The 26,307-nt window shown below is 41.1% G+C and overlaps 1 protein-coding gene across 1 annotated transcript in view; it reads right to left on the minus strand.

Annotated features, from left to right (window-relative positions):
* Window positions 1-24,447, minus strand: part of LOC109964870 (F-actin-uncapping protein LRRC16A) — a 73,617-nt gene extending 49,170 nt beyond the window's left edge. The window contains exons 1-3 of the mRNA XM_020608441.1: window positions 23,960-24,447; window positions 19,617-19,714; window positions 2,887-2,937 (exon numbers count right to left, since the gene is read on the minus strand). Of these exons, the coding sequence (XP_020464097.1) occupies window positions 2,887-2,937; window positions 19,617-19,714; window positions 23,960-23,999 (189 nt within the window). The 5' untranslated portion in view covers window positions 24,000-24,447. The remainder of the gene's footprint in view (window positions 1-2,886; window positions 2,938-19,616; window positions 19,715-23,959) is intronic.
* Between the last annotated feature and the right edge of the window lie 1,860 nt (window positions 24,448-26,307).

Below are 26,307 nucleotides of genomic sequence, written 5' to 3' on the forward strand. Positions count from 1 at the left end.
AATACTAAAATATCTTTTTATGTATTTTGGCAGGCATCATCTAACAACAACAATATGCAGCAACAGCTCACCATACACCTGCACCACTGGGAGCATTGTTAAAAACTGGACAAAAAAGATCCCTGACAAGGATAAGTTTCAGTAAAGTGGACAATAATCAATCAATTTTACTATACAATTATTATACTGGGAATTACAATTAATACTAAACTTGGTTTGGACAGATCTGAAACCTTTTAACTAATGTGAATATAATGAGCTACTTAACTGGTTTGCTGAAAATGAAAGGGATGAGAGTGAAAAGGAACGAGAGAGAGGAGAGCAAAGGTGATTTATGGCCAAAATCTGGCTAAACAAAGCCAGAGCAGATTTGCTGCTATACAAAGACCCAACTGCAAGCAGAGGAGGTACTATGCTTCCTGGGTGGAAAAACCAGGCTAGCACAGACACACAACCTATACACTTCACTCTCTCAGGTCTAAAATGTCTTGTTGCTGTTAGGGTACCTGGCCTTGAGGAAAAAAAACAAGTACAGTAACGCTCAAAGCAAAGAAGTATGGAAGCCCATTCCCGCCAGTTACTCCGAAGCCCATTCCCGCCAGTTACTAGTTACTTAGCTAAGTCGAAATTCCGACATAGCTAAGTAGAAATAATGACTTAAGTAAATCTAAGTAGAAATTCTAACTTAGCTATGTCAGAATTTCGACTTAGCTAAGTCGGAATAACTACATAGCTAAATCGAAATTCCGACTTATATATGTCGAAATTCCTACATAGCTCAAAGTATCTTGACGTAAGCCTGTCAAGCGGAAGTAGTTATTCTTCTTCCTGTTTAGTTGTTTTTGGCGCGGAGACAGAGAGCTGCAGCGCCCTTTACCGTAGCGTAGCGTGCACTGAATAACAAACAGCCATTGGAATTCACTCAAAACGGACCCACGCCTGAAATAATCTTCAATTATTCCATCCATCTGAACTGTGTGGTGTGAAAGGTGCTGTAGCGTTAGCTCTCAGTCTCCGCGACAAAACACGAAGAAGAATAACTACTTCTATTTTGTTATTTCTACTTAGCTAAGTCGAAATTTCGACTTAGGGAAGTGTAAGTAGGAATTCCGACATATCTAAGTCGGAATTCCGACTTAGATGTCGGAATTTCTACTTAGCTAAGTAGAAATAACGACTTAGAGTGTTTTATTTCTCATTTAACTGGCGGGAATGGGCTTCCATAAATAAGAGAAAGTACAAGAGTGAATAAAAAAAGGAGACAAAGTAGACGTTAAAAAAAAAGAGTGGAAAAAAGAGAGTTTCCCATCCCAGCTCTTCATGAAGCAGGTGTCTCAACCCTCCAAGTCAGAACAGAGCTCACAGATAGAAAACAGAAGCAGAAGCAGAGCTGGCCAAATAATCAGATCCAGAACTTGCAGCTTGTAACACTGGACACAGGGTTAGCTTTCACCAGTAAACCAATGAATCGGTTTTTAAGCCACCAAACATCACCTAAACAATGTGTCTCTGTGTGACTGGAAAGCATCTATTTAAAGGTCAACCTTTAAAGTCTTTCCTGGACTCGGACCTGTACAAGATATGTTATTGCTACATTTCCACTATCGGAACCTAAAGCGCAGTATAGCCTGTACTTCCTTTAACCATCACCAAGCATGGCCTTCGAGGTCGACACAGACCGTCTTGCTTTATTTTTCCACTATATTTTCTCTCTGTCGGTTTCTGTTTAGAGGAGGGAGGGGCTGCTCCCCTCTCACACACACAGAGTCACAGCCTGATTTTAGTACTACCTCATGAGGGATGCTGAAAATTAGCTCCCGGAAAACACCTCCAAGGCTGAGTGTAGTGGAAACAAACACAGAACCCATGACAATCATTACTTGGCTCAACACGTTTCAGTAAGTTCCTATAATGAAAAAACCCCTTATGTAAACTCATGACTTGATAAAGATACTGTTAAGTGAAACTCTCTGCTAGCAGGAGGTATCCTCAGAGCAATATTGTAGGTAAAAACACTGGTTTATAGTCTATTTCTACATAAAATCATAGGTCTGTGATGTTACGTAGGATGTTTTATGTCATTTTTATAATGAGTGGTGTTGGTTTATTACAATTTTAAAGGTAGGGTTGGTGATCCTGGAAAAGTTTGAAAGTAGCCAACCAAAGAAATCCCACCCTTTCATTCTGACTTCTCTCCAAAGCCACTCCTTCAAAACAACGCATACTGCAACACGCACTGCCTGACTACTACTCACAGATTTCAGGAAAATAATAAATGCTCCCCAAACCAAAACAAAGCTAATAATTACCTGTCCAGAAGAAATACAGCCGCCATGGCATCACTTTTCAGTCCCTTTTGTTCTCTCAGTGGTCGCCATCGTTCAAAAGCCACACTAATGTTAATTCTGGTTTTACTTCTTGAAGCATCCAGCTTCTTTTTGGTTGTAACTTTCTTAAATACAGTGCAACCCGTCCAGATCTGTGGCCCCAAACCTTAGTTGGGGACTTCTGGTTCATGTCTAAACTGCTCATATCCAGTCCCTAGCCTTAGGAGTCTGGACTTTTCTGGCGAGGAGAAGTGAAGAGGGAGGCCAGCTAACTCTTGGTAACACAAACACTGCATCTGGCCGTTGATGCCCAGTTAACTGCATTACAATCCTGTCTATACACTTGGAGCCGACTACTGTTGGTAAATGATTTTGCTTAAAGAATAAACCAAGGATTTGAAGAAAACTTCAAAAGACCATACAGCTGAGCCTGTTACATGGAAATCACCAATCCAGGTAATCTAAAAGCAGAGAAAGACTTCACAATATTTGTTAATTGATCTTTTTTGTTATATACACACCAGCTTTTATTGTACTCCTGAGAAGTTGACGGTCTTACCTTGGTGGGAATGCGTGCCGTCAAGAGGTAGGCTCGGTGAGATGCAAGAGCCTGGAAGAGAAAGAAAACAGACTGAATAATGACAATGCAGCTGTAAATATACACACTGTAGCTTTAAGTATACACTGAACAAGACAAAGAAATGACAAGAACAGAGCTCCCCTGCTGACTCATCAAGATGAAAAAGCTTGTGATCGACTAGGACGATTCCTCTCCCCTGGTCTACAATACAGAGAGATGCTTATTACACATAAGCAAAATGCCTTTGTTTCTGCTGGAACACCCCCTCTGAGTGAGGCCATCATCACAGTCAGTGTTTTTCTCAATTTCTTTCTTGTGTTGCTCTTGTGTTGAGCAAACTGAACACCAACTGCCACAGTTTATCAGAGCACATGGTGAGGACTGAGTTTCCTTCTGTTGCTGAGCTGTGGACGAAAACTATGCTTGAGGTGACCTTACAGGAATGCATAAACTTGACATTCCTCTCCAGACGAGCAACTTCAAAAAGGTCATTTGGCTGGTTTATTGAAATGGCTGGCATAGAATGTGATGTTATAGCAATGATGTGCACAACTCATGTAACTCAGAATGTGTTAAACCTGACAGTGATTTTAGGCCAGATTCCAGTGCTGTGTACATTAAAACAATCCAAACCTCCTGTAATCCCTATAATGCATGGCCTAAAATCTCTTTAAACCTCTTGTAATCCCTATAATGCATGGCCTAAAATTAGCATAACCATATACATTTCAAAAGGTAAGAATCTTTGTGTATTAAAGTGGATTATCATAAAATAATCCAAAAAAGTGAGGTCAATGCAGTTAAAATGTTCAATCTTTAAAACCAAAACAAGTTCAACATTTTATACAATCTGATGTTTAAAAGCTCATGTGTGAGATGGTTAGTCAAAACTGTTATTTTAGCTGAAATTCACCACTGTACAAGATGTTGCCTTTTACCTTCATGTGCCATGACATTGGATTTTCTCCTGTCAAATATTATCATAACACAACCCAGGCCGACCTTTAGAACCATTAAAAGGACACTGCTATCTACCTTTTTTGTCAAAATCATTTTGGATGGTATGCGAAGGCAGACTGTACCACATGTGTCTCCATTATCACAGCTGAAAACTCATGAGCCTTGTAGCACGACTTCTTTGTTTCCTTTCAATCTGCAGTGACAGCATGCTGAAATAAAACTGTGATGTCACAAATGTAAAAAAAAAAGGCCAAGTCATCAGCTTACAGATAAAAAGATACAGAAGGGAACTACAGGGTTTGAATGCTACAATTTAAAAATGAAAGGTAAGAGCCACCAAAAATGCCAGGGAAACAGGAACACAGGGATTAAGTGAAGAAAAAACTGAAGCAGGGTTTAGTGTAGATAAAAGGGAAGGAAGGGGCAGAGGGAGCATAGCGTACGAACAAGTCCCAAACAAGCAATGGCTGCCATCGAGGGCAAGGAGGGAAAGAAAGTGAATGCATAGCACAAGAAAACAAGATTAAAGAAAGCGTATGAACTGTCAGTTTTTTTGAAAGATGTGAAACATTAAACAGAGGGATGAGAGTAAGAAGGATGACAGTATCTCCCAGCCCTCTGTGGCTCATCTCCACAGGCACGGTCTGTGATGTGACCATCTGTGACAGGGCCAGACAGGAAGGCCTTGCAACCAAAGAAAACCTCTCCTAAAGAGCACCAGTCACTGTGACGATCAACTCGCCCTCTCACTCCTACTTACTTTGCTCTTTGGGGCAGCTCAAACATGTGAGACTGCAGATATGCAAATGGTGGAATCTCCCAGCTTGACTTTGAAACGTACATCTACATTGGACAGTGTGAGCATTTAATTCTGGTGTGTTTTCATAGGTTTGAACATTCTTTCTAATGGTTATGCCAACTCAAAATTGCAGCACTGCTAAAACAAAGTCTGGTATAGAAACTTGAATGGTCAAACAAACAGATGGTTTATCCAGATTATCTTCCACTTTACCTAGACTGCTCAAAATGTCAAAAATAATCATTGCCAAGAAAATTATGGCTCAGATCTGAACCTGAAAATTCTGTGCCGACAGTTCTATCATTTTACCTATGACCTTCATTTTCATTTCCAAACAAAGTTTCCTGACCTGAGGATTTGTTAAAGGAGCACTTCACCGATTTAAGTAGTAGTATTCACCCTGTGAAAACAGCTACATGATGTCCTTTGTGGTTCTGGAGAGGCTTTCCAAAGTTTGAAGAAGCAACTCAGATGAAGTCATTTTTTTCTAGGAACTAAAAGCCAGGACATCTCGACATCTGTTTATTGTTAGTCTCCCAGCTTTATGGAAGTGTAGTAATAAGTTCCTGGAGTGCCACACTATAAGCTGAACTATCATCTGACTCCACAATTTCTTGCTCTATCAGTCTTCTTTTTTAGCGAGATATCAGCATTTATTTACTGTAGTGAGAACAATGCCATCATAATCACTTACAATTATTATATGGTCAAACCTTTGAAAAATCTAACTGTATAACATCAGAGCAGCAAAATATGTAAAGGGATTGCCTAACTGTATAACAGAGCAGCAAAATATGTAAAGGGATTGAGTTCTGATGTCAGGAGGTAAAAAAATATTCAAATGAAACTTGACCTGAAATTGCATAATAGGAAAAGCCCTCATTGTGTGTGTCCGATGGCACTGAGGCATACATTTAGATCCTTTTAAACGGCTTAAAAAAAGAATGAGACACATCAGTGGGTTCTCAGGAGCAGAACAACTACAGCTGCCATCACACCCAGCAATGACCATAAACCTGTTGACTGAGAATGGAGGGGAGTTACCGACCGATACAGGATTTGGCTTTTCTTCCCAGTCTCATAACACAAGGCAGTAGATCATTCAGTAAACAGATAATCAGTTAAGGCCTTAAAGCAAGCAGCAAAGCAGATTCTTTAGAAAGGACACAGGAACACTTCTGTGACTCTTCCTTAACTTATTAATATATGTTTAAACACAATCTGATTAATGTTGCCACAGCGTCTTAGAGTTGCCTTTAGTTATTCATCCACACATCCTCCTCCTGTTAATGCATAACTGTGCTTTTTCCATCTGCCCTTTTCAGCAGACACCCCTAGTTTCATGACCCCCTTCATCTCTGCAACTGCCCCTCGCTCTCTGATTTAAGTGGACTTAAAGCCTCCCTGTTAACCAGTGATTTCACTGTGGCCACCATCCCGCCCTTAGCTTTACTCAGCCAACCAGATGGTAGCAGCACTGAAGCGTGTCTACAGGACTAGAAAGCATCTGCTGTTGCTCTCTCACTCTTTTTCTGTACAACACACACACACACGAGCTGGTGTCTCATTAAATACAGTAACTATATCATTTGTCTCCTTGGCCTGCAACAAATGCCACACACGAGGCACGCTATTGGGGAATTTCAGAGCCAAATCTATTTTATTATTAAATAATAAATTATGTTATACGGATAAACTAAACAGCATTCAGAGAGTGCAAACCTCTGCCAAAGCGGCTCAGTTTCCCCATAATCCCATTACACCTAAAAAACAATATCATGACCATTTGACCATCAGTTGTGTGGCTTCGCTACTCACACTAGGTGCAGTTCAGAGAGGCTGCAGCAGGTCGGACGGGAAGCCTGTGCTTTGACTGCATTCACATAAAATTCTTCCTGCAGGCTTGTGCAGAGGTGTGGCTGTGTGTATTTGTACTGCTGCTCGCTGTCTGCCTTGGTGAAGTAGATTTAGAACACAGGTAGTGACATTTGAGTGCAAAGATAAAGGAAATGGATGCTAGGTATAACTTGGATCCCTTCAGTCCACTGAATAAAACAACTCTAAAATGAACATGCCTGTGCTGCAGCTGTATCAAGCGTCCGGTGTTAGCCGCCATGGTGGAGGGGTTTTTTGCCAGTCATAGTATGAACTGGCCCTCACAATGGTGAAGAATATTTTAAAAGATTCCTGGATCTGGATGATAATCCATATCAAGACCAAAATCTAATTGATTGTTCCTTAGGCCGTACCCTGCCTCTCTCAAAGATCTCATCCAAATCCATTAATTACTTTTAGTTATACTGTGAACAAACCAACCAACAAACACTTGTTAAATAAAAAAAAAAAAAACATTACCTTCACTTTGTTCTATAGCCATTTTTTTCTAGGATACCGACCCACACTATTCATGAGAGATAAAGATGAGAATGTCTTAAACCAGATTAAAGGGCCAGCAGATCTATAAGATGCGTTTCTGTATGTGTGCGCCAACTATGTAGTCCAATCACAGCACTACCACTCCCAGATTATCTTTTTTTCTGCCAAAGTGTCAACCCCATCTACTCCCCTCCCATTTCCCCACCACACATGCACACTCACATACACACATGATGTTACTATGGCAACAGTTAGCCCAAACTGCAGGCACATGTTTGTGAATGCACACACACATAGAGCGACAGACACTCACACATGAAAGTAGCATGCTGCAGTGCCAAGCCTTGCTCGGGAATGTCAATGAGTTTTCACCCTCTTAAACAACATTCAAGCTGGTCCACAGTTCGACTGCATCGCTGTAGGAACTGAAGCAGTACAAAGCAATGCTTCAGCAGTACTCATTCAGCTGTGGCAGCACTCCGCCATAGGAAATCTACCCCCACAACAAATGCTTTTATTCATCTACTGTACATCATGTCATGTGGTGCATCCATGCTCTACTATTTCTATCACACTTTGTTTGGGTAAGAGCAGTGTCTTTAAAAACTCTGATGGACCAAAAAAAAAAAAAAAATCTGCTTGAACAGAAGCAAGCCTTGCATTTTAGCCGTCAAGTATTCAGACAATTATCAATCAATCAATCAATAATCCAACTGATCATTTGGTCTATAAAAACTGAAAACTGTGAAATATGCCCATTTGCCAGAGCAAAAGTCGATACTTTAAACTACTTGCTTTGTCCTATCAGCAGTTCAACACCCAAAGACACAGACTTCACTGTATTAGAAAACAAAGGAAAGCAGCACATTTTCACATCTGAGTAGCTGGAACCAGCAAATCCTCTGGCATTCTTCAAAAAGAAGGATCAATTACCAAATTGTCAAACAATTATCAAAATTGCCCCCAATTAACAAATCAAGGAATCATCTAATTGTTTCAGTTTTAAATAGTTGCAACCTTATTATAAACTAAATAGAAGAAAAAAACAAAGCAAAAAAAAACAAACAAAAAAACAACAACTCGCATCCACACCACTGCTGACACAGACTATTGCATATATGCCAACGTGCATGTCTGTCTGTGTGTAACATTAATGAGTCATGACGTGCCGGCCACAACCTCAAACTGTTAATGCAGCACAATGGAAATGAGCATTTTTAGGGTCACGCAGAAAAAGAGAGAGAGGGAGAGAGGTCAGCCAGTGAGACAAGCAGAGTGGACACTAGAGAGACAAACGGAGACGGTGAGTGATGCAGAGGAGGCAGAAGGGCAAAGCAAGTGAAATGACTTAATAGATTCTAAGTGCTGTTTTGCTGATAAGGAGCCAAGACTCAAATCCAATCAGAGGGGAAGATGTTTAACGAAGGGAAGCATTTAAAAGCCATTTCATCTTTGTTAAAACCAGTTGCTGGGATGACCCCGTCTTAGCTTGTAAATACACTGAAGTCAATCCGCTTTCTCTGTGTGTGCAACGCAGTGGATTTCTCTCTTACTCTCTATCTGCACTTCTTTGCTGATCCCTCCTACTCTTTTCTTAAAATGTCTAAAAGCCTTAGCCCTCTCTCTCTGTGTATTTAAAAAACTGTCTAACTCTAAAACATTCTAAACCTCTGTGATTACAGAAGAGTATGAAGGGCCCACGATGCCTGTTTTACCCCTGTAAAACAGTATGCACTCGATATGAGACTTTAGCTTGTTGAATTAATGACCACTTGATAATCACACAATCAGTGCATGGAAAAATCCATCTTTTCATTCCATTGTCATCGTCCTCATCTCAAATCAAGCAGTACTACCAAACTGAACGGTGTAACCTGAATTTTTTCTTTTACCAATTTCTCTTAGTGTTCCATTTTCCTTTCTTCTCTATACAGTACAGCACATACAGTATGTACTGCATGGGTGAGTGTGTGGGTGAATGTATTCAAACGGGATGGCATGTGTGTCTGAAGAGAATGGAGAAGAAGTGACGCACATACACACACACACACACACACACACACACACACACCACCCTGCTACCTTTAAATAATCAGGGATGGTGTAACTTTGTGTAACAAAGGAGCAAGACTCCCCAGGCTGCTGTTCAATAGGCAGCAACAATTACACAGTACAGTATTGTCTGCAAGATAAAGGTCTTTGCATGTACAAATTATACTCAGCTGCATAGGCCCTTGTTTTATGACCATTGGTCTTGGGTCTATGTGTACAGTATGTTTCAAAACCCAAGTGGATCTAAATGGAACCCAGCATCCTAAGGACCGGCTATTAAAAGACAATATTTTCTGGAATTTGCTTTAAAGATATTAGTAGGAAAACTGTATTTCTGTTTGTCACCACAATGTTTTTATTATTGTTACAGTGGGTGAAACCCTGGCTTTCAAATTACTTCCATTATCTTTACATGCAGAGAGGTGACAAATGAAAGGAAAAACCAACACAGACCACTTCAGTTAGATGTTGGGCCGCCACATTTCACCAGAGCAGCTTCAGTCTCTGGACTCTAGTGGAGGGGTGGACACCATTCTTCCTAAAGACACTCCCTCAGTTAGTGTTTTGATGATGATGCTGGCACTGTCATCTTGGAAGAGACCGCTCATTTTTTCCAGGTGTTGCCTTTAACCCATTAAAAAAAAAATAGATAAATCCATTTGTATCATATTCGCTATGAGTTTCTGAACAAAAAAAATAAATAAAATCGCCAAAAAATGCCCCGTGTATCAAATGTCATACAAAAAATAAATAAACAAAATAATATGGCACATTTATTCCTATATGCCTGGACTGTCTGTCTATGCATAAATGGCAAATAAAAATCTTGAATCTTCTTTTGGATTTTGTTAAAAGGTTTAATAAATATCTCAGTTCCAAAAAATTTGAATGTTCTGGCTATTTTTTGATGTGTCAGGCTTTACAGGGTTAAAACATCTGCTGGTATTAATGGTCCCTCTGTTTTATGGAGGTCTGAACTTTGGGACTGATTTAATTATACATGACTCTATTCAGATCAGGTCTAATGTAAGAAACTGAATTTACGTACACTGGGTTTGGGTACGTTTTGTGTCTCCAAATCATGTCCAACCGTTTGGATCCATGGAAACATTTACAGCAAGACAGGGAAAATATCAGATATAGTTTTGAGATGTTTGGGGTACCTAGAAAACAGTATGCAAGTTAGTTATCTTAACCCCAATGATAATATAATAACCTCTTGCAGTCTAAAATCGGTCACAACTTCCTGAAAGCAGCCTTGAGCACATCATTTAAACCTAGCTAATCCCCTCTGATCCAGAGGAAGCACACTCTTCTGTTTTCACACCTGCAGTGAGAATTGGCGCTCAAGCCAAAGATAACCACTTATCTGTGTAGAAAGGGTGGGAATGCTGAGAAAGAGCCTCGGTTAGGTTGACACAGGGGAGCACACCATGCTGGGCTGTGATCTAAAACCCAACTTTAACTTAATCTGATTCCAGAAGAGCCCCCTAACTGCTCTACACAAGAAAATCACTTGCTTTATAATATGCTGATCATCTATTGCCAAGACAAGCTGCTGACAGTGCAGCTGAGGTCTGCTCCTGTACTGTCACACAGCACTAAAGCCAGCACAATGTGTAGTGGAACAGAAACCGGATGAATAAATAAATAAAAAAATCATCTTAACCTTAAAAATACTTAAGGATTTAAAGAAACATCACACTCACTAGTTACCCCCAAAAAGAAAAAAAAAAAAAAAAAAAGCAACCACTCACGTCATCAACTGGTTAGTCAGCCCAGATGATTAACAATGCACATTTTCCCTAAGAAAGAGTCCTCAGATAGCAAAGATACAAATCATTTTGACAGGACACATTCCACTTTTTCCAAATTATGGATCAAACAATTTTCCGCAGCGCATATCCTCCCCACACTGTGCCAGCAGCCGAGGGGAACATTAAGACGGAGACATCAATTTTCTTTTATCACTGCCCTGCTCGTCATTATATATTTTACTGCTGAGCAGATGAGCTTGCTGGGGAACAAAGGCGGCTGACAGTGGTACTTCCTGAACTGATTCGATTGGCTGGTCTCGTCAGACCACAGCTGCAGCAAAGTGAGGCATGAATAAATGTGGTTTCTGATTAGATTTTGTGGTTTAGGTCCTTTTTTTTTTATTGCTACTATTGCCGAGTTTGTTTCCAGTCAGAACACAAAGTGTCAGTAAATACATATGTGTTAAATAATAAATGAGACGTGTACAGTACAGACACAACAAATACTCCATATAGCGGCTGACACTTTGTCTTTGGTCTAAAAACAAAATCCTTTTTTTTTTATTGTTTATAAGAGCAGTTTGATGCACGTTACCATTATACATTATCTCTGCAGGCTGCCTGTGCATTATTACTAGCATGTCTTACACAGCACAATTGAGACAGAGCAGTGTTCAAAGAACAGAGATGAAATGACTGTGCTTTCAGATTAGGATTGCTGTCCAGGTTGGCAAGGCACCCTCTAACACTGTATACATACCAGGGTTTTTAGAAAACGAACTGTGGTGGGAGTGATTTAGGGGGTTCTTCTTAGCACAGTGTCAGCCTGCAGGGCGTCCTCTAAGAACCCTGTGTGTGTTTAGGTTACACAGATAATGAATTATTACATGGGTTCGTTCATTCATCAGCATGCCAGGCAGACACAGTGAGGAGGAGCCTTCTGTGTGTGTGAATGTGTGCACAGATATGTGATGGCGAGCCAAGGTTTCTCATAAATAGGGTGTTGCTGCAGACCACAGGCATAAAAGAGTGAGACAGAGGAAACCGGAGAGAGAGAGAGAGAGAGAGAGAGAGAGAGAGAGAGAGAGAGAGAGAAAGCTAGCACAGGTGGAGAAGCCGTTATTTATACAACACAACAAAGAAAGCCAAAGAAGAAACCTTGCTCTACCTCAAGTGTAGTGCTTTGCCAGGAAGAGAGACATAGGCAGGTATGGCAGAGAGAAAGCAAGAGAGCTAACAAAGACAAAGGCAGAGCAAGGAGAGGGGAGCAGGGAGGAGGGATTTGGAATTTTGTTCTAGGCTGGTGTTGGCATTACCCACGGTGTCCCTCTAGAGTGGGCTGACAATATCAGCCCACACTAAAAACACACACACACACACACACACACACACAGTGAAGATGATAACAGTTAGTGTGGCTTAGATCATAAGCTACAGTATATTGCCCTGCAATTAGGTAAAGGTCCAATCAAGATGAAGTTTATCTTATCAACATAAAAATCATCAAAAGGAGTTGATGATGCAAGACTAACACCAAGTCTCCTGTAAGGACCTCCATGGGGACAGAAACATGAAAAATCTGTGGATCATACTTGACAAAAAATAAATAATTTGGAGGGAAAAAACCCAGAACATTTCAACCAGTTTAAGTCTAGAATGTGAGATTCGAATACTGTGGCCACCACCACTTATACCAGCTGTTTAATGAACAGTTTGCCATTTTGGAACACAGGCTTACAGAACTTGTTTTCTAGTGTACAGTAGCTAGATGAGAAAATCAGTCCAATTCTTGTACGTGCTATAAATTCAACGATATGTTTATTATCGAGGTCATACTTAAAGGTGGTGTTGTACTGGACGACATTATATTTAGAGGTGTCTCTATAGTTTTGTCCTCCCCAGCTACATACGTGAGGCGTCAGAATATTAGGAACACCTGCATCTGTGCCAGGGAAGGTCTATGATAGACTGCTTGAAGGCAGAGAGCGCAAACAGCCCAAAATCACGCACATGCTTCCAGGTTGCTGGGCGCTCTGTTTAAAAACCTGTGGTCTAAGTTATCTCGAAGATTAAAACATGGATGAAAGACAAACTGTATCACTCAAGTTGCAGTGTGTTGACAGAAAACATGACATTGACTGGACCTGATTGTTCTGAGGCTGTTTACTATGCAATGGTGCACAAATGTCATTATCATCCAATCAATGCTGGCTGCTGCTGTGACCTACCAACTCCATTCAATTACGCCCAATAAGAGCACACAACCACACTTCACGCAGAATGACTGAACAATGATCCGGACAGGACAGACCAGCTTGATCAAAAATGGGCAGAAGAAAAAAAAAAAAATCCAAATAAAATATTGATGTTTGTCATCAAAATAAATGTATTTTGTCAAAAACAGTTCCATAAAGTAACAATACAACATTTACAAATTAAAGCCAGACATACTGGAAGTCAATAGTGTGAGATAATAAAAACCAGACCTATCAAGCCAATGACCTGAGATAGGGTCAATTATATTACTAAGACTGCCAGAGTGACAATGAGCCTCACCTCTGCGATTACGAAGATGAATGAATGTGGCCAGGATTTAAATGAAGACAGCTATGTGGCTGATTAATATTTCTCCTGGGACTTTTCTGGAAACCAGCTAAACCTTGCTATAACAAAATCCCCATTCAGCTTGGTGGGGCGTAACAACACACAAAGGCTGGCGAACACTCAGCCACTGACATGTTACAGTGAATGAACAGACTACAGGGTAACAACCTTTCCACTTCTTCTGACAGTGGACACACTGAGAATGGACACACAAAAGGTGGACAAGTACACACTTGGAGTGTAAGCTGTGTTTTAAAAGCTGCACATATTCAACATAAATCAAACAACAGTGTCTTGTGATGCAGTCGAATCTTATTCTGAAAGGTACGCTCTGACACTTTGTCAAGGTATGTGTGTGGCAAAGACACCATGTATAGTAGTTAGTCACACTAGTAATTCTCTGTAATGACTTACACAAAAAATGTCTGTTTTGGTTATTTATTTTGGGAGAATTGTATGTTTGTTTTTTTATTAGTGTACATCCGTGTGCATTGTTCTGTCTTTCTGGTTTGGACTTTCCCCAGGAAGGTAAGATAGCATTAATGTAGAAGAGACCCAGTGAAGGCTTTGCTTTCCTACAACTGCAAGGAGTTTATGCTGCTGCCATGTCTGGTGCCTTGCAATCAAGTGCTGACAGACAGCTCTGGGAAGTCTTGTCCACGTCTCTCCACTCTCTCATTCAGTCACTGACTGACAGACCAGCTCGTTCAGCCTGTTCCAGCACTTCACAGAAACCAAACCACCCAGAGGTTGGATAGCCTGATGTGGACACACAGTTTGCTAAAATAAGACTCCAAGACTAACCTAAACTAGCGTCTTTATTTAGCCTATTCTGAAATTTCCAGGGTGTACCCTGCCTCTCACCCAGCGTCGGCTGGGATTGGCTCCAGCCCCACCACGGTCCTATTCAGGAGTAAGCGATACAGATAATGAATGGATGAAATTTGAGTGGTGGAATTGGTCACAGTATGACACAGCAAATAAACTTCAAGGTGAATGCAATCACTGTGATTTTTCCATTCATTCATTCTCCTTTTTCCACTTTAACCTTTCACCTCTCCAGCATCATAAGCTAAATTACCACTTAAAGATGATTTCTTACATGTAACAGGGAGAGTCTCATTTAGTTTATTTATTTCACTACACTGGACTGCAGCAAGGAAACTGTGACCTGCTTGACTTGCTCTGAATGTCATCCCAATTATGTTAATCACTGCAGCATTATGACAAAAAACAAAGCAGGACCTTCAAGCACAGTAAACTATTTATAGAAAAATGATTAGCCTATGTACCACAGAACATCATAACTGTTTGAACTTAGGCTGAACCTTGGTTAAAGGACAAAGAACAATACTGTTATGTTCATGTCCACTGACCCAAAGGCTCCAAAACATACTGTGCTTACAAAATTATTCCCAGCCTCAGGAATGACAGCTTAACAAAAATAGATTAGCAAAAGAGAACTCTGTCAGGTCAGTGAGGTTTTTGTCAAGGCTTTGCTCTGACCACAAACCTCATAATGTAAACAGAACAACGGACGGGCTTGTAGAAAAACATAAAAAAAGGTTTATGGAAAACGGGTATTTCTTTGTTTTGAAAGTGATTTATAACAGTTTCTGTGACATATGTCCTGCCACTAATTAATGAAAGGCTCCTAGGGGTGGTATTAGATGTTTGGGTCTTGCCTGGTTGCTTAGTTTATAGGACGTGTACTGTATGCATTCATACACACATCAAAGAAGGACTGCTTTTAATCTCATATAACACATTTCACAATATTAAGGTGCATTAATTTCCAAAACAATATATCCTCCGCTTAGTCTTAGGTCGTCATCCTGTGATCACAAGAAATAAACAGCATAGTGTCCATCATGGAAGTTAAACTAAAGTATTAAAACCAATGTTTAAAAAAAAGCTCAGCCTACAGGACACTGTGGCCTATTAACAAAGGGAACTTCAAATGTGGAGGACACTTGCTGTGTAGCCTTTAAGCAAGAGATTTTAGAATGTACTAACAAAAGATACTGGGAGACATTACAGGTGATCATCTGCTAATACAAAATTGGTTCATTTCTATTTTCTTATTGTCTCTAATTACAGTCCTCTAGATTAAAAAGAATTAGAGAAGGACGGTGGGAAAGATAAACTCTGGCTCTGGTCTTTTCAAATATGTAAAAAACAAGAGTTCTTCAACATTTTCCACCATGGAACTGAGAAGGTTTAGGGTCACTGTGGTGACCAGAGTTAGTCAAACATATAGTCACATTTGATCCTAATACTAGTAAATTATTCTTCAGAAAAACTGAGCCTTAGATCATCTTACTGAAGAACATCTAGGGTGAAACTGAGCATCCACCCTAGATGCAGAGACGCACCAAGCCGACGTGAAAATACTACTACAGGGGTACAACAGAAGGGTTGGGCTCAAAATTCTTAAAATCTTATCAGATATTAAAAGGTCGCTACGGTGCTATTAAAGGTGCCAAGTGGCATGGTAGACAAATACGTAAAAGCAGTATCAAGGTCAAAATCCAGAGAAACAGAGGGAGAGAAATGGTGTAAAGAACATTGTGCAGCTTGTGGCCAGGTAGCTACATACTGTTCTTTGTCAACAGTATACTGTATAGGTGATCATGATGTCTCATTGACCTGTGACACAAGACAATGGCATGACGGTTTTTTGGTACGTAACAGAAGACCACTGTCATTGAAAGGCTTGTGTGGGCAGTGGGACCCCTTCTGTTTTGAGTGACTATGAGAAACTGCGCTCTTCATCTTGAAAGTGTAAAATTAACCCTGAAGATTCTGTAACTTGAGATCTGTGTTACTCTAGAACCAGTTGTGTTGATGTGTAGCAGCTTTGTTCCATGGTGTCATGTGTGCTGTGCTAGTGCCACTCCCACACAGCAAACAATGAGATGCAATAAAGCAGTTAACTATTGGGGACAATCCTTAGCTAAGGCAAACACACACCTATGCATGTCCCTTTTTCACACCAGGAGATCAAGGGGAAGCCAATGTTTTAAAATTCACAATTTCTATAGTAGGCCTATCTGTGCGTTGTAACAGTGGTATGGTAAAAACATAAAGCAAAACAGTTAACAGCAAGACTTGCAGTACAGTCTGCAGCCATGCTAGCAGCTCTGTGAGGCTTTATGTGGGCACTGTAGTACTTTGGGCTAAACGATAACGTCATCATGCCAAAATGGTGATGCTTAGTAGACAAACCCCATAGAACAGCTGTGGAGAGACCTGGAGATGACTCCAATCCAACGGAGCTCAAGAGGATCTGCCAGGAAGAACGGGACAAACCACCCGAATCCATTTGTGTAGAGACTTACCCAAGAAGATCTGAATCTGTTACTACTGCCAAAAAAAAGGTTCTGCAAATTACTGAACAGCAATTAATTAAAGGTCTGGATACCTTTGTAAATAAGAGATTTTAGTTTTTGATCATTACATTTCCCCCAGAATTCTAAAGATTAATTCTAAATTAATGGGCAAAAATGGCAATCCACTAAAAATTTAATCTACAACACATTAAAAGGGTTCAAATACTTTCTGAAGCCACAGTACTTCCAGTTTTACACCATGTCACTGATGAGGCCTGTCAAACTGCAAGAGTTTTTTTTTAGTCTACAGCTGTTTTCTATCGTCCTTGCTCTCTTTTCCACCCCCTGCCTCCATCTCCTCTGCCCTGTACATCACTACATCTCATTTCCTCTGCCTCCTTCCCTCATCCTCCCGCCTCTCCTCTTCCCTGGGGTGTGCTTGATGGACTGATGCTATTATCTCTATTTCCTTCATCTCTCCATCTTCAAAGACGGGAGGTGACTGTATCCATAAAGCTTTAGTGTGCTTAAGAGATGCCCCAGGCACTGTAGTGCTCCCCTCCCATTCTGAGTGACGCTCAGCAGAACAGAAAAAGGAACGCTTTGTGTTTATTTGACACACAAGAAAATCGATGGTGCAAATAACCATATTCCTCCCTTCATTTTCTGTGTACGTTACACTGTGGATACTGTAGATGTCCTGCATTGTCTGAAATAAATCTCTCTCTGTATAAATAACAACAACAATAAGAACACCCAGAATACCCACAGGTGAGTGTTTCACTCTCAGCCACAGGAAGCAGGCAGCATTATTAACCTTCACTTTTCTATCGGTCACACACAGCATGAAGACGACTCCTCCCTGACAGAGAGCAGGGCCGCTTACGCTCCTTTACACTGTATTGTCATCCGTTAATAAAGATCTGACAAATGTTTGCGCTGCGTCTGTGTCTCATCTCACACATGTACAAACACTTGTACTAAACCATCTGATTCGTTACCACGCTTTTCCTGCACAGTGACATTTCTCTTTCATCCTCATCTTGAGGGTGTGGTGCTACCTTTGTTAACCCTGACTGACATTCTGCCATCCAGTCCACTCTGGTTAGACATACTCTGTGTACTGGGCTAAATTCTTGATTCTCGTTGTGACAATAAATTAAGCTAAAATAAACTGAGGTTTAAAAGCAAATGAAGTTCTACTAGCAGAATTTAAAACCCAACATTCATACACTTCTCTAAAGACTGTTTCAATGTGATCATTAAACAATCTGTAAATATACTGATCTCTCATCATGTCTAAAGTCAAATACTAAAAAGCTCAAGCTACAATTCCATGACACGTTTGCTTTCTCCATGATCCATTTCCTCCATAATCAGCCCCTCCAATGCTGTTTCTCTGCAGAACAACAAACGGTGGTTTATTTATTCAGCCCAGTCGAGCGGCACTGATACACCCACCGAGTCATTCTCATGCTCTGTCTGGATGAAATACCAGAGCCACTCCAGTGAATTTCCTCACTTCCCCAGATGGACTCCCACTTCTTTACATTGTTTTTCTGTGTGTGCGTGTGCTACTATCCTCTATGTCCACCTCCCACATGCTGACATTGCTGTCAGATAATCGGAAATTAGGATCACAGATTAGCTCATGTCCTCTGCTCAGCTGTGTGTGTGTGTGTGTGTGTGTGTGTGTGTGTGTGTGAGAGCGAGAAGCGCAGCCCCTCTCTCCTCTAAACAGAGACCGACAGAAAATGCAATGCGAGAGATGCAGTGGAATAATAAAGCAGGATTGTCCACATGAACCTGTTTGGTTACCCCGGGTGGTGGTTAAGGGAAGCACAGGGTGCACCGCCCATTAGGTTCCAACAGTGGAAACGCAGCTCACATCACATCCTAAAGTACACAACTTATTTGTGAAGGCGTCTCCACAAAACTTTTATAATCACCTCTTCTTGCGAACTTCTGCCCACACAGAGCTGTAAAACTAAAACGCTTGTCATTCTAGTGAGAGCTGTAAAATCAAGAGGCTTCTGCCATTTCCACCCACAGTCACACATATTAAACATTTGTTAACAGCAAACTAACTTTATGGACACCACTCAGACTCTGACTGATTAAGGGAGCTACTCTGTCTTAACTATGTCTAACTAACGTATTTGCCTTCTTAAGCCGAGAAAGAGCCAACAAGCATTCTTAATGATCAACCAGGTATTAATTATTTAGCACTCAGTGGAGTTACTGCCCCGTTGCCCAATGTTAATGGTCTAAGCTCCTATTTCCACCTTGCCAACTGGTGTGGATGCACAGGCCAAAGCGTGACTGGGTGAATGAACAAGCTCAGTACTGATTCTGGATGCTTAACTTCAGCTGCTGCTTTTACTGTTTTACCAGGACTTTTCACTGAGGATAAATACAGTCTCAGTCAGAGGGTCTCGCACTGCAGAGCAGCAGTGGTGGCAGTGGCACACAGCCCGACAGTTCTGAAATTTGGCTATTACTACATTTCTGTAACGCCATGCTGCCACCATCCAGACTAACCCTGCTCAAACCGTCCTCAGACTAAATGAGACATGAGGTCTTCACTACACTACTGTTAGTACGCTCTGCATTTCATTGAAAGAAACTATACCAAAAATCCACCTATAAATTTTCATTGTGAAAGTTAAAAATCTGTGCTTTTTGAGAACTGAACATGAGAATAAAAAGGTCTGGAGGTTTGATGTTCTTAGGTAGAAAGGGTACATTTCAAGAGCATACAAATGGTGGAGAAAAAGAAAGAAGTTGTCATTTAATGATGAAGGTTGAAAGCTGCCGGAGTCGACTCACCAAGACTCTGTTCTCCGTCTTGTCTCCTTTGATCTCCAGCTTGACTCTCTTCCTCAGCGACAGCTTCACCTTCCTCCCCACTGTGTCCCTCACACTCTCTACAGAGAAGAGAGGAGATAACATGAGGAGCGCTACAGAAGCAAATATGGAGCATTTTGCACATCACTGAATTAAAATTTATGAAAGGTTCAATAAAAAAAAAAGTCAAAAAATTATAATTTCATATACTGTAACAGAATAAAAGAAAAAGGGGGAAAAGCTTTCATGTGCTTTTTTTTTTTTAATGATCTCTTTCCTTTGTAGTTTATTTCCCACAAAATCTTGACATAGGCCTGATCTAAATCAAAAGCTCCAACTGAATCTGAATTTCAGCACAACACAGATCTGCCACAGGAGGAACAGGGAAAGAAGAAATCGTGTTTTAACACAATGTGGGAGAAACCATGTTTTTAAGTTTTCATGTAATTTGCACATCATGAAACTGAGGACTACAAAAACTAAACTAGAACAAAGAACTACGTACGTGTCCTTGCAGAAATACATGTTCATAATAGTGATGACACAATTAACACTCAATTTTGACAACTGATTAATAATTAAGGTTGTTCATTAGGCTAAACAACTTCTCAAAAGGAGAATTTGATGCGTCTCTTAGTTATTTATCATTGTAAATCAAGTATATATTTGGGTGCTGTGCTGTCCCTCAGACAAAACCTAAACTGAACGCGTCATCTCAGGTTTGTGATGTGCATTTTTAACCATGCTAGCAGCGCGACTCTGGGGACTGAAATGTTTGTTGATAGGTTGGTCTGGACGAGAATCATCTCAAGAACTATTAGATGGATCGTTACAGGCATTCAGGCCCCCTAAAGGATGAACCCTCTGTGATCCCTTGACTTCTTATAGTGACACCAAGGGCTTGATATTTGTCTTGCTCTGTACCAATGAACTTTTGTACAAATTTGTATGTTAGCATGCTAAACAAAAATGATGAATACGGTAAACATTATACCTGCCTAACATCAGCATGTATCTTAGCCTGCTGGTGTTAGCATGTAGCTCAAAGAGTATGAAATCAGACAGGTGCTAGAATGGCTGTTGCCTCTTAGTCTTTTCTTAAATGTTCTTTGCCATACAGTTAATTTAAAATAACCCACAGACAAAAATTGTTGGACTAACGTATAACTGTGGAAACAGAGTGTAGATTTTAATACGAACAGAGCTTTATGGTGAGTGTGTGTTCCTCTGTTCTGATTGATTGTTCACACCACAGAAGCGTTCACAGTTAGGGAGCAGAACTGGGTCAGCCGCCACTCCACACAGCTGCTGATGTAGTCTGTGTGTGTCTGAGACAGAGAGGAATTCTCTGCTGGCATGCATGTATCCTCGCCCACAGGCTTCCTCAAACCATCATCACATCACAGTGAAACTAATAATTAGGCAAAACGCATCTGCCAGCCTTGAGCTTTCTAAATAAACTCCAGTGAAAATGTGCGTCATTTCTAAAACTATAGTTCAGATGTCCTCTAAATAACAGCGCTGACTCCAGTGGGTCTCTACGCAAAATGAAACATGCATTTTAATGAGGCAGACAGTTTTTGGCCATGTGATTTGTATTCAGCCTCATCAATCAATATTTCTCTGTGTGTAGAAATCAAGGAAGGATGTTAAAACTTTGACAAAACAAACATTTTAGGTTCTTGCATTTAACAACAGCCAATATGCCTTTTTTTTTGGTTACGTACAATTCAAAGCTCACTGACAAGACCCCACACCAAGGAAAACAAAAGGTCCGGCAACACCTGCAGTGTTTTGAGCAACTTTAATGAAAATACCAGCGTGTTTCAGCATGAAGCCTTCGTCAGGGTCGTTAAAGGCACACAACTAAGAGTCCCTAAATAATACAAATACTTTAAAAAGAACCCATCACATACAGGCTCATAAATGGTGGCTAAGAAAAACATGCACATTAAGTGGGTTAGGTACATGGTCATGTGGCCAGAGGCCAGTGACATTCAAGGGTCAAATTGATAAGAGCACCGGGTGTGTCTAATAACTGATACAGGTGACACCACACCTGATTAAGTGTAAAAAATGCACACTCGGGCTAGAGTTACAGCTCTACCAGCAGGCACTCAGCAATCCAACCAATCCACAAAACACCACGCCCCCCCACCACCACAAAAACAAATTTCCGGTACAGTTTAAGGCAACAGGTAGGTAAACATTCTTGGCACAGTACAACACCTTGTCCGTGTTTTGTTGACACGACAAAGATGCAATTTTTGCACATGAGCAGTGGTGAAATTTAAAGGGTAATCTTAGTCTTTTCTTTGCCACCTAAGAAATATTTCCAAGACATCAGATAAAATGTGTCTGGCTCTTTCCTGCAGCGCTTGAGTCCGTCTCAGTTCAATATCTTTTTAACACACAGTTTCTGAATGTGTGCACCTCTGTCCTGTGTTGGTTTCTTGAAAGTTATGTGAAGGTTTTTAATTTTAGCTGAGGTAAACCTGTGCTGAAAATGACTTAGACCAGACAGATGGAAATGGGAAAATCTCAATATAACATTTTCTGTGAAAGTCAGATTTTTGCCTATGCCTGATCCAGCTGAAGGATCATGTTAAAATTCCTCAGAAGTGCAGGATGATGGTGAATCACCAGTACCAGTGAATGCTTCAGGCGGTGGCTGGTTATGTACTCATGTAGACAACACCACATGACAGTAGGATCATGCCAGAGCTAATTCCTGCACTTAGCTTGCAGTGTTGTGTATCACTCAGCTAGAATCAAGAAAGAGGAGATTGCTCACCCTAAGCCCGAGCACAAGTTAGACCATAAAAACTGTTTCTAGTCCTGAAAAAAATATCTTGATCTGTCTACGAACAGACAGACGGTCAAACAGGATTTCAGTATGTCAGCGGGCTAATCATCTTGTCTAAATGTGTGAATGCATTATTACCTGAACACATTTTACCTTGATAGTCTGTACAATGCTATACATACAGATTTAAAAAAAAAGAGAGAGAGAGAGAGAGAGAGAGAGAGAGATGTGCACATCCAGAGGACAGAGGAATCTGAATACAAGTAATTTTTTTCCATTAACTTCTAAAAATTCCACTGAGCCACTGGTAGATGAGTCATTTTAAATTCTAGTTCAGATCCCAAAATGTCCAATGATACTCAATATGTCAGACTGAAATTTAGGGAAATGTGTAGAAAATGAAATATTACATTTTGTGGTGGAATTCCATACGTAATATTTCAGTGTGTGCTATGACAGAAGATATCTGATGCAGATACAGCTATGGAATAACATTCAGCATAAAGAGGGGATAAAGGGGAAAACTGAATGTTCTAAAATTTAATTACAACACTACAGCACATTCTGACACCAAGGGGATCCAGTTCCCCACATTAATCTGGCCAAAGGAATATACTTGTGTCATTTTCTGTTCCTACCTGTAAGAGCGCAAACCACAGGGCAGATGACAGTAAAATAAGAGACTGAGTAGTTGAAATGTTCTGACTCAGTGAGTCAGCGCATGCCTGCCTTAGTGACTACCTAATCTGGCAACATTTTCCTTTAAACCCCCTCTACAGTTTACACAGTCGGGTCACTTTGTCCAACACTGAGGTCTCAAAAACTGAGCTACCTCACTAAACAAAGAGGCCCTCAGTGTCGACCAAACAGCCTGTAAGATTTGTCCACAGTCCACAGAAATAAGTCCAGACTTCAGCTAACAGGACAGGAGTGGTGAGGCCACTGGGGATGTTAAAACTCCAGGTTGGAGATGAGAGAGTGGACCAATGTTACTGTGGGGGGGAAATAATCCTAAGGTTATGTGCACAGGGATGACAGGCTGACCCCTCACATCTTAGTCATTAAGCTTCTATTCCTAGTACAGGGAGCAGCAGTCTAGGACATTCACTGCCCTGTGGTTAACAACAGCTGTACTGCATGTTTAATCAGTTTCAGGATTTAGTGCAAATAAAGCGTTTTACAGACTCACTGAAGATGTCTGGAGACTTAATGGACATGTTTAGAGTGGAAAATTTGATGTCTGTTTTGGAAAAATGTGTTTTGGTAGACCTATAACAAGGAAGTGGAGACTATAATAAAAACTGACCCAATAGGAAAAACGGTTGGAAAACCCTCAAGACAATAACACTAGGCCTTCAATTGTGTCTCAGCACAGTAAGTGTGGCTGTATCATAGGAGCAGAATATATTACATGTGTGCCAGAAGGTCCCTAAAAACTTACTAGACCACATGCACACTGCAAGTTCCCTATCAATGATTGTTCTAGTCCGGATACATGGCGACAATTGTCTCCTCTTACCTAGAAGCTCTTTGGGGACGTCTGACACCTCCTCGCTCATTTTGCTGAAGATAATATCCAAAACAATGAAAACGGTTCAGTCAAACACATCGAAAAAGCTCAAAGACCGAGGAAACAAGCGAGAGAGACAAGTGTCAGGTGGTGACGCCGCGCCGGTGCGTTTCTCCTGGTTACATGCTCCTCTCCTCTCGCGGGGTCCGGACAATGTATCCACGTTGATCTGGGCGCATCTCTTTTCGGCGGCGTTCAGAGATTGTATGCTGAAGGAAAAACTGAGAAAATCCCGCTATAGTCTTCTTAGAATCATGCTGAAACCCAGCAGACTCTGTGCTTCAGGGATATGAAAAGACCACTGCTCATGCACATCCTCTCCGACCGTGGCCCTACTGTTATACTGTCGGTAATACAGTAGGCTACAGCCAATAGTGGGAATCAGGGCCCCTCCCCAGTCGGTGATGCGACAGACAGGGAGCCGATGCGAAGCCGGTGCGGCGTGGCGTGGCACTAGGGGGCGGCGGTGTCAAGTAGATATTAATGAGTAGGCTACACCAACAGCTCCCAAACTGGGCTTTAAGGACCCCTAGCGGTTCCTAAGAGGATCCCACGGGGTCCCAGCAGACACCAACAGCTCCCAAACTGGGTGTTAAGCAGTTCCTAAGAGGATCCCACGGGGTCCCAATCCCATGCTTAAAGTGAAGCACGTGGAGAAGGCAGTGTGCAGGCTATTACTGACACAACTACCCGGGGATAATAAAGGACCTATAGTTCATTGATAATGATAATAATAATTAATTCCAAACACTGTACACCTGTACCTGTAGAAATAATGGGAATAGATATGTGCATTATGGCAGTTGCAGATTGAAAATACCTTCTGACAACCAAAAGTTGTTTTTTCTTAACGCAAGTTAATTTCAGACAGTTTTAGCAGGTCCCACTGCTGTTAGTAGAGGCACATGTAGTAACTGTAGCCTATAGAGCTACATGACTAACCAAATAATGAAATACCCTCTCAGGGAAAAGACAGGCCAAATGCTAACTATGGAAAAGGTGGATGTAAGACAGGTTTCTGATACGGTTTAAAAATCAACCAACCAATCAGTAGCGCTACAGAACAAGTTGAAACATGTTTGTCTACCAGAGTTAAAAGGGGAGGATGGCGACACCTTGTGGTGAATTGGATAAAATACAGCCAGACTTGATTACCCGCAGCCGGCTCCCGTGGTTTTCTTGCTTGTGATTGTTGGAACCTCCTTACAATACAGCATGTAACCTACTTTATGTAGCTGCTCCACCTGACAGGTAAAGGTTTCCACATTGATATCACACAGAACTTTACAGAACTTTGTACGTGTGTATAATAACATTTATTTTAGTCATAGCTATCGACCACAGTCTGTACTTACTATTTAACATTTGAGTAATGCCACAGTTTGATATACAAGACATTTTTTATATTTCACATTTAGTTGTGAAGTTGCTCCCAAATTTGGACTCAAGCTATTTCCTGCTTTTAAATCTAAAGTAACATTCAGACCCAAGGTCAAATACAAGCAACACTGAAAACGATACATGTTGTCAGTTTATAAGTAGAACATCTTTTTCATTGCATCCTACAGTAAATGCTGCTGTATGACATTATACATCCAGAGAAAGAGGCATGTTATACTCCTGCACATAGGCCTACCATGGAGTCTCCCTGTTGCTGACGGATGAGCACTCCGTCTCCACCTCCTGGTTCTCATTGCAGAGGATGTTGCAGTACAGACACCTGGGCAAGTAGTTCCACAGCTCGGTGAAGTGGTCACTTCTGCACGGTACGCACTGGGTGGGCGTGGTTGCGGTGCAGTGCGCAGCCTTGTGCGTGCCTGGTGGACACTGGTCACAGGTGAGAATTTCCCCGGTGATCCGGTCTCGGTACAAATAGGTAGGAACGGATTCTATTATAAAGCCACGTCCGGTTCTTTCAAACAGGAACTCAGTGAGACGAAGCGGACCACTTGAGTATATAAAAAAAATATAACCGTGCTGCTTTATTCAAAGGGTCACAGGCAAGAATCAACATTACACGTCCAGGCATCTTCCACCCCCAAAACTGCGCGCAGGCAGCCCAGAAGATGAAAAGACCCCGAACCTCATAGCCTATACAATTTAATCACTTCGTTGGGCTAGCCCCATCCTACGCAGGCAACGTCAAACCGTGACGTCACCTGATATGCCAGCTTGGCAGCTGAGCAGAGCAGTAGTCAAAACATGGAGAATATTAAAGTGTGTGGCTGTGATTATGTGGTGTGTATCTAAAAACATACAGGACATTCAGGGACATGTCCGAACAGTAAGCCTCGGAA

Source organism: Monopterus albus, unplaced genomic scaffold, assembly GCF_001952655.1.
Source record: "Monopterus albus unplaced genomic scaffold, M_albus_1.0 scaffold93.1, whole genome shotgun sequence".
Classification (NCBI taxonomy): Eukaryota; Metazoa; Chordata; class Actinopteri; order Synbranchiformes; family Synbranchidae; genus Monopterus; species Monopterus albus.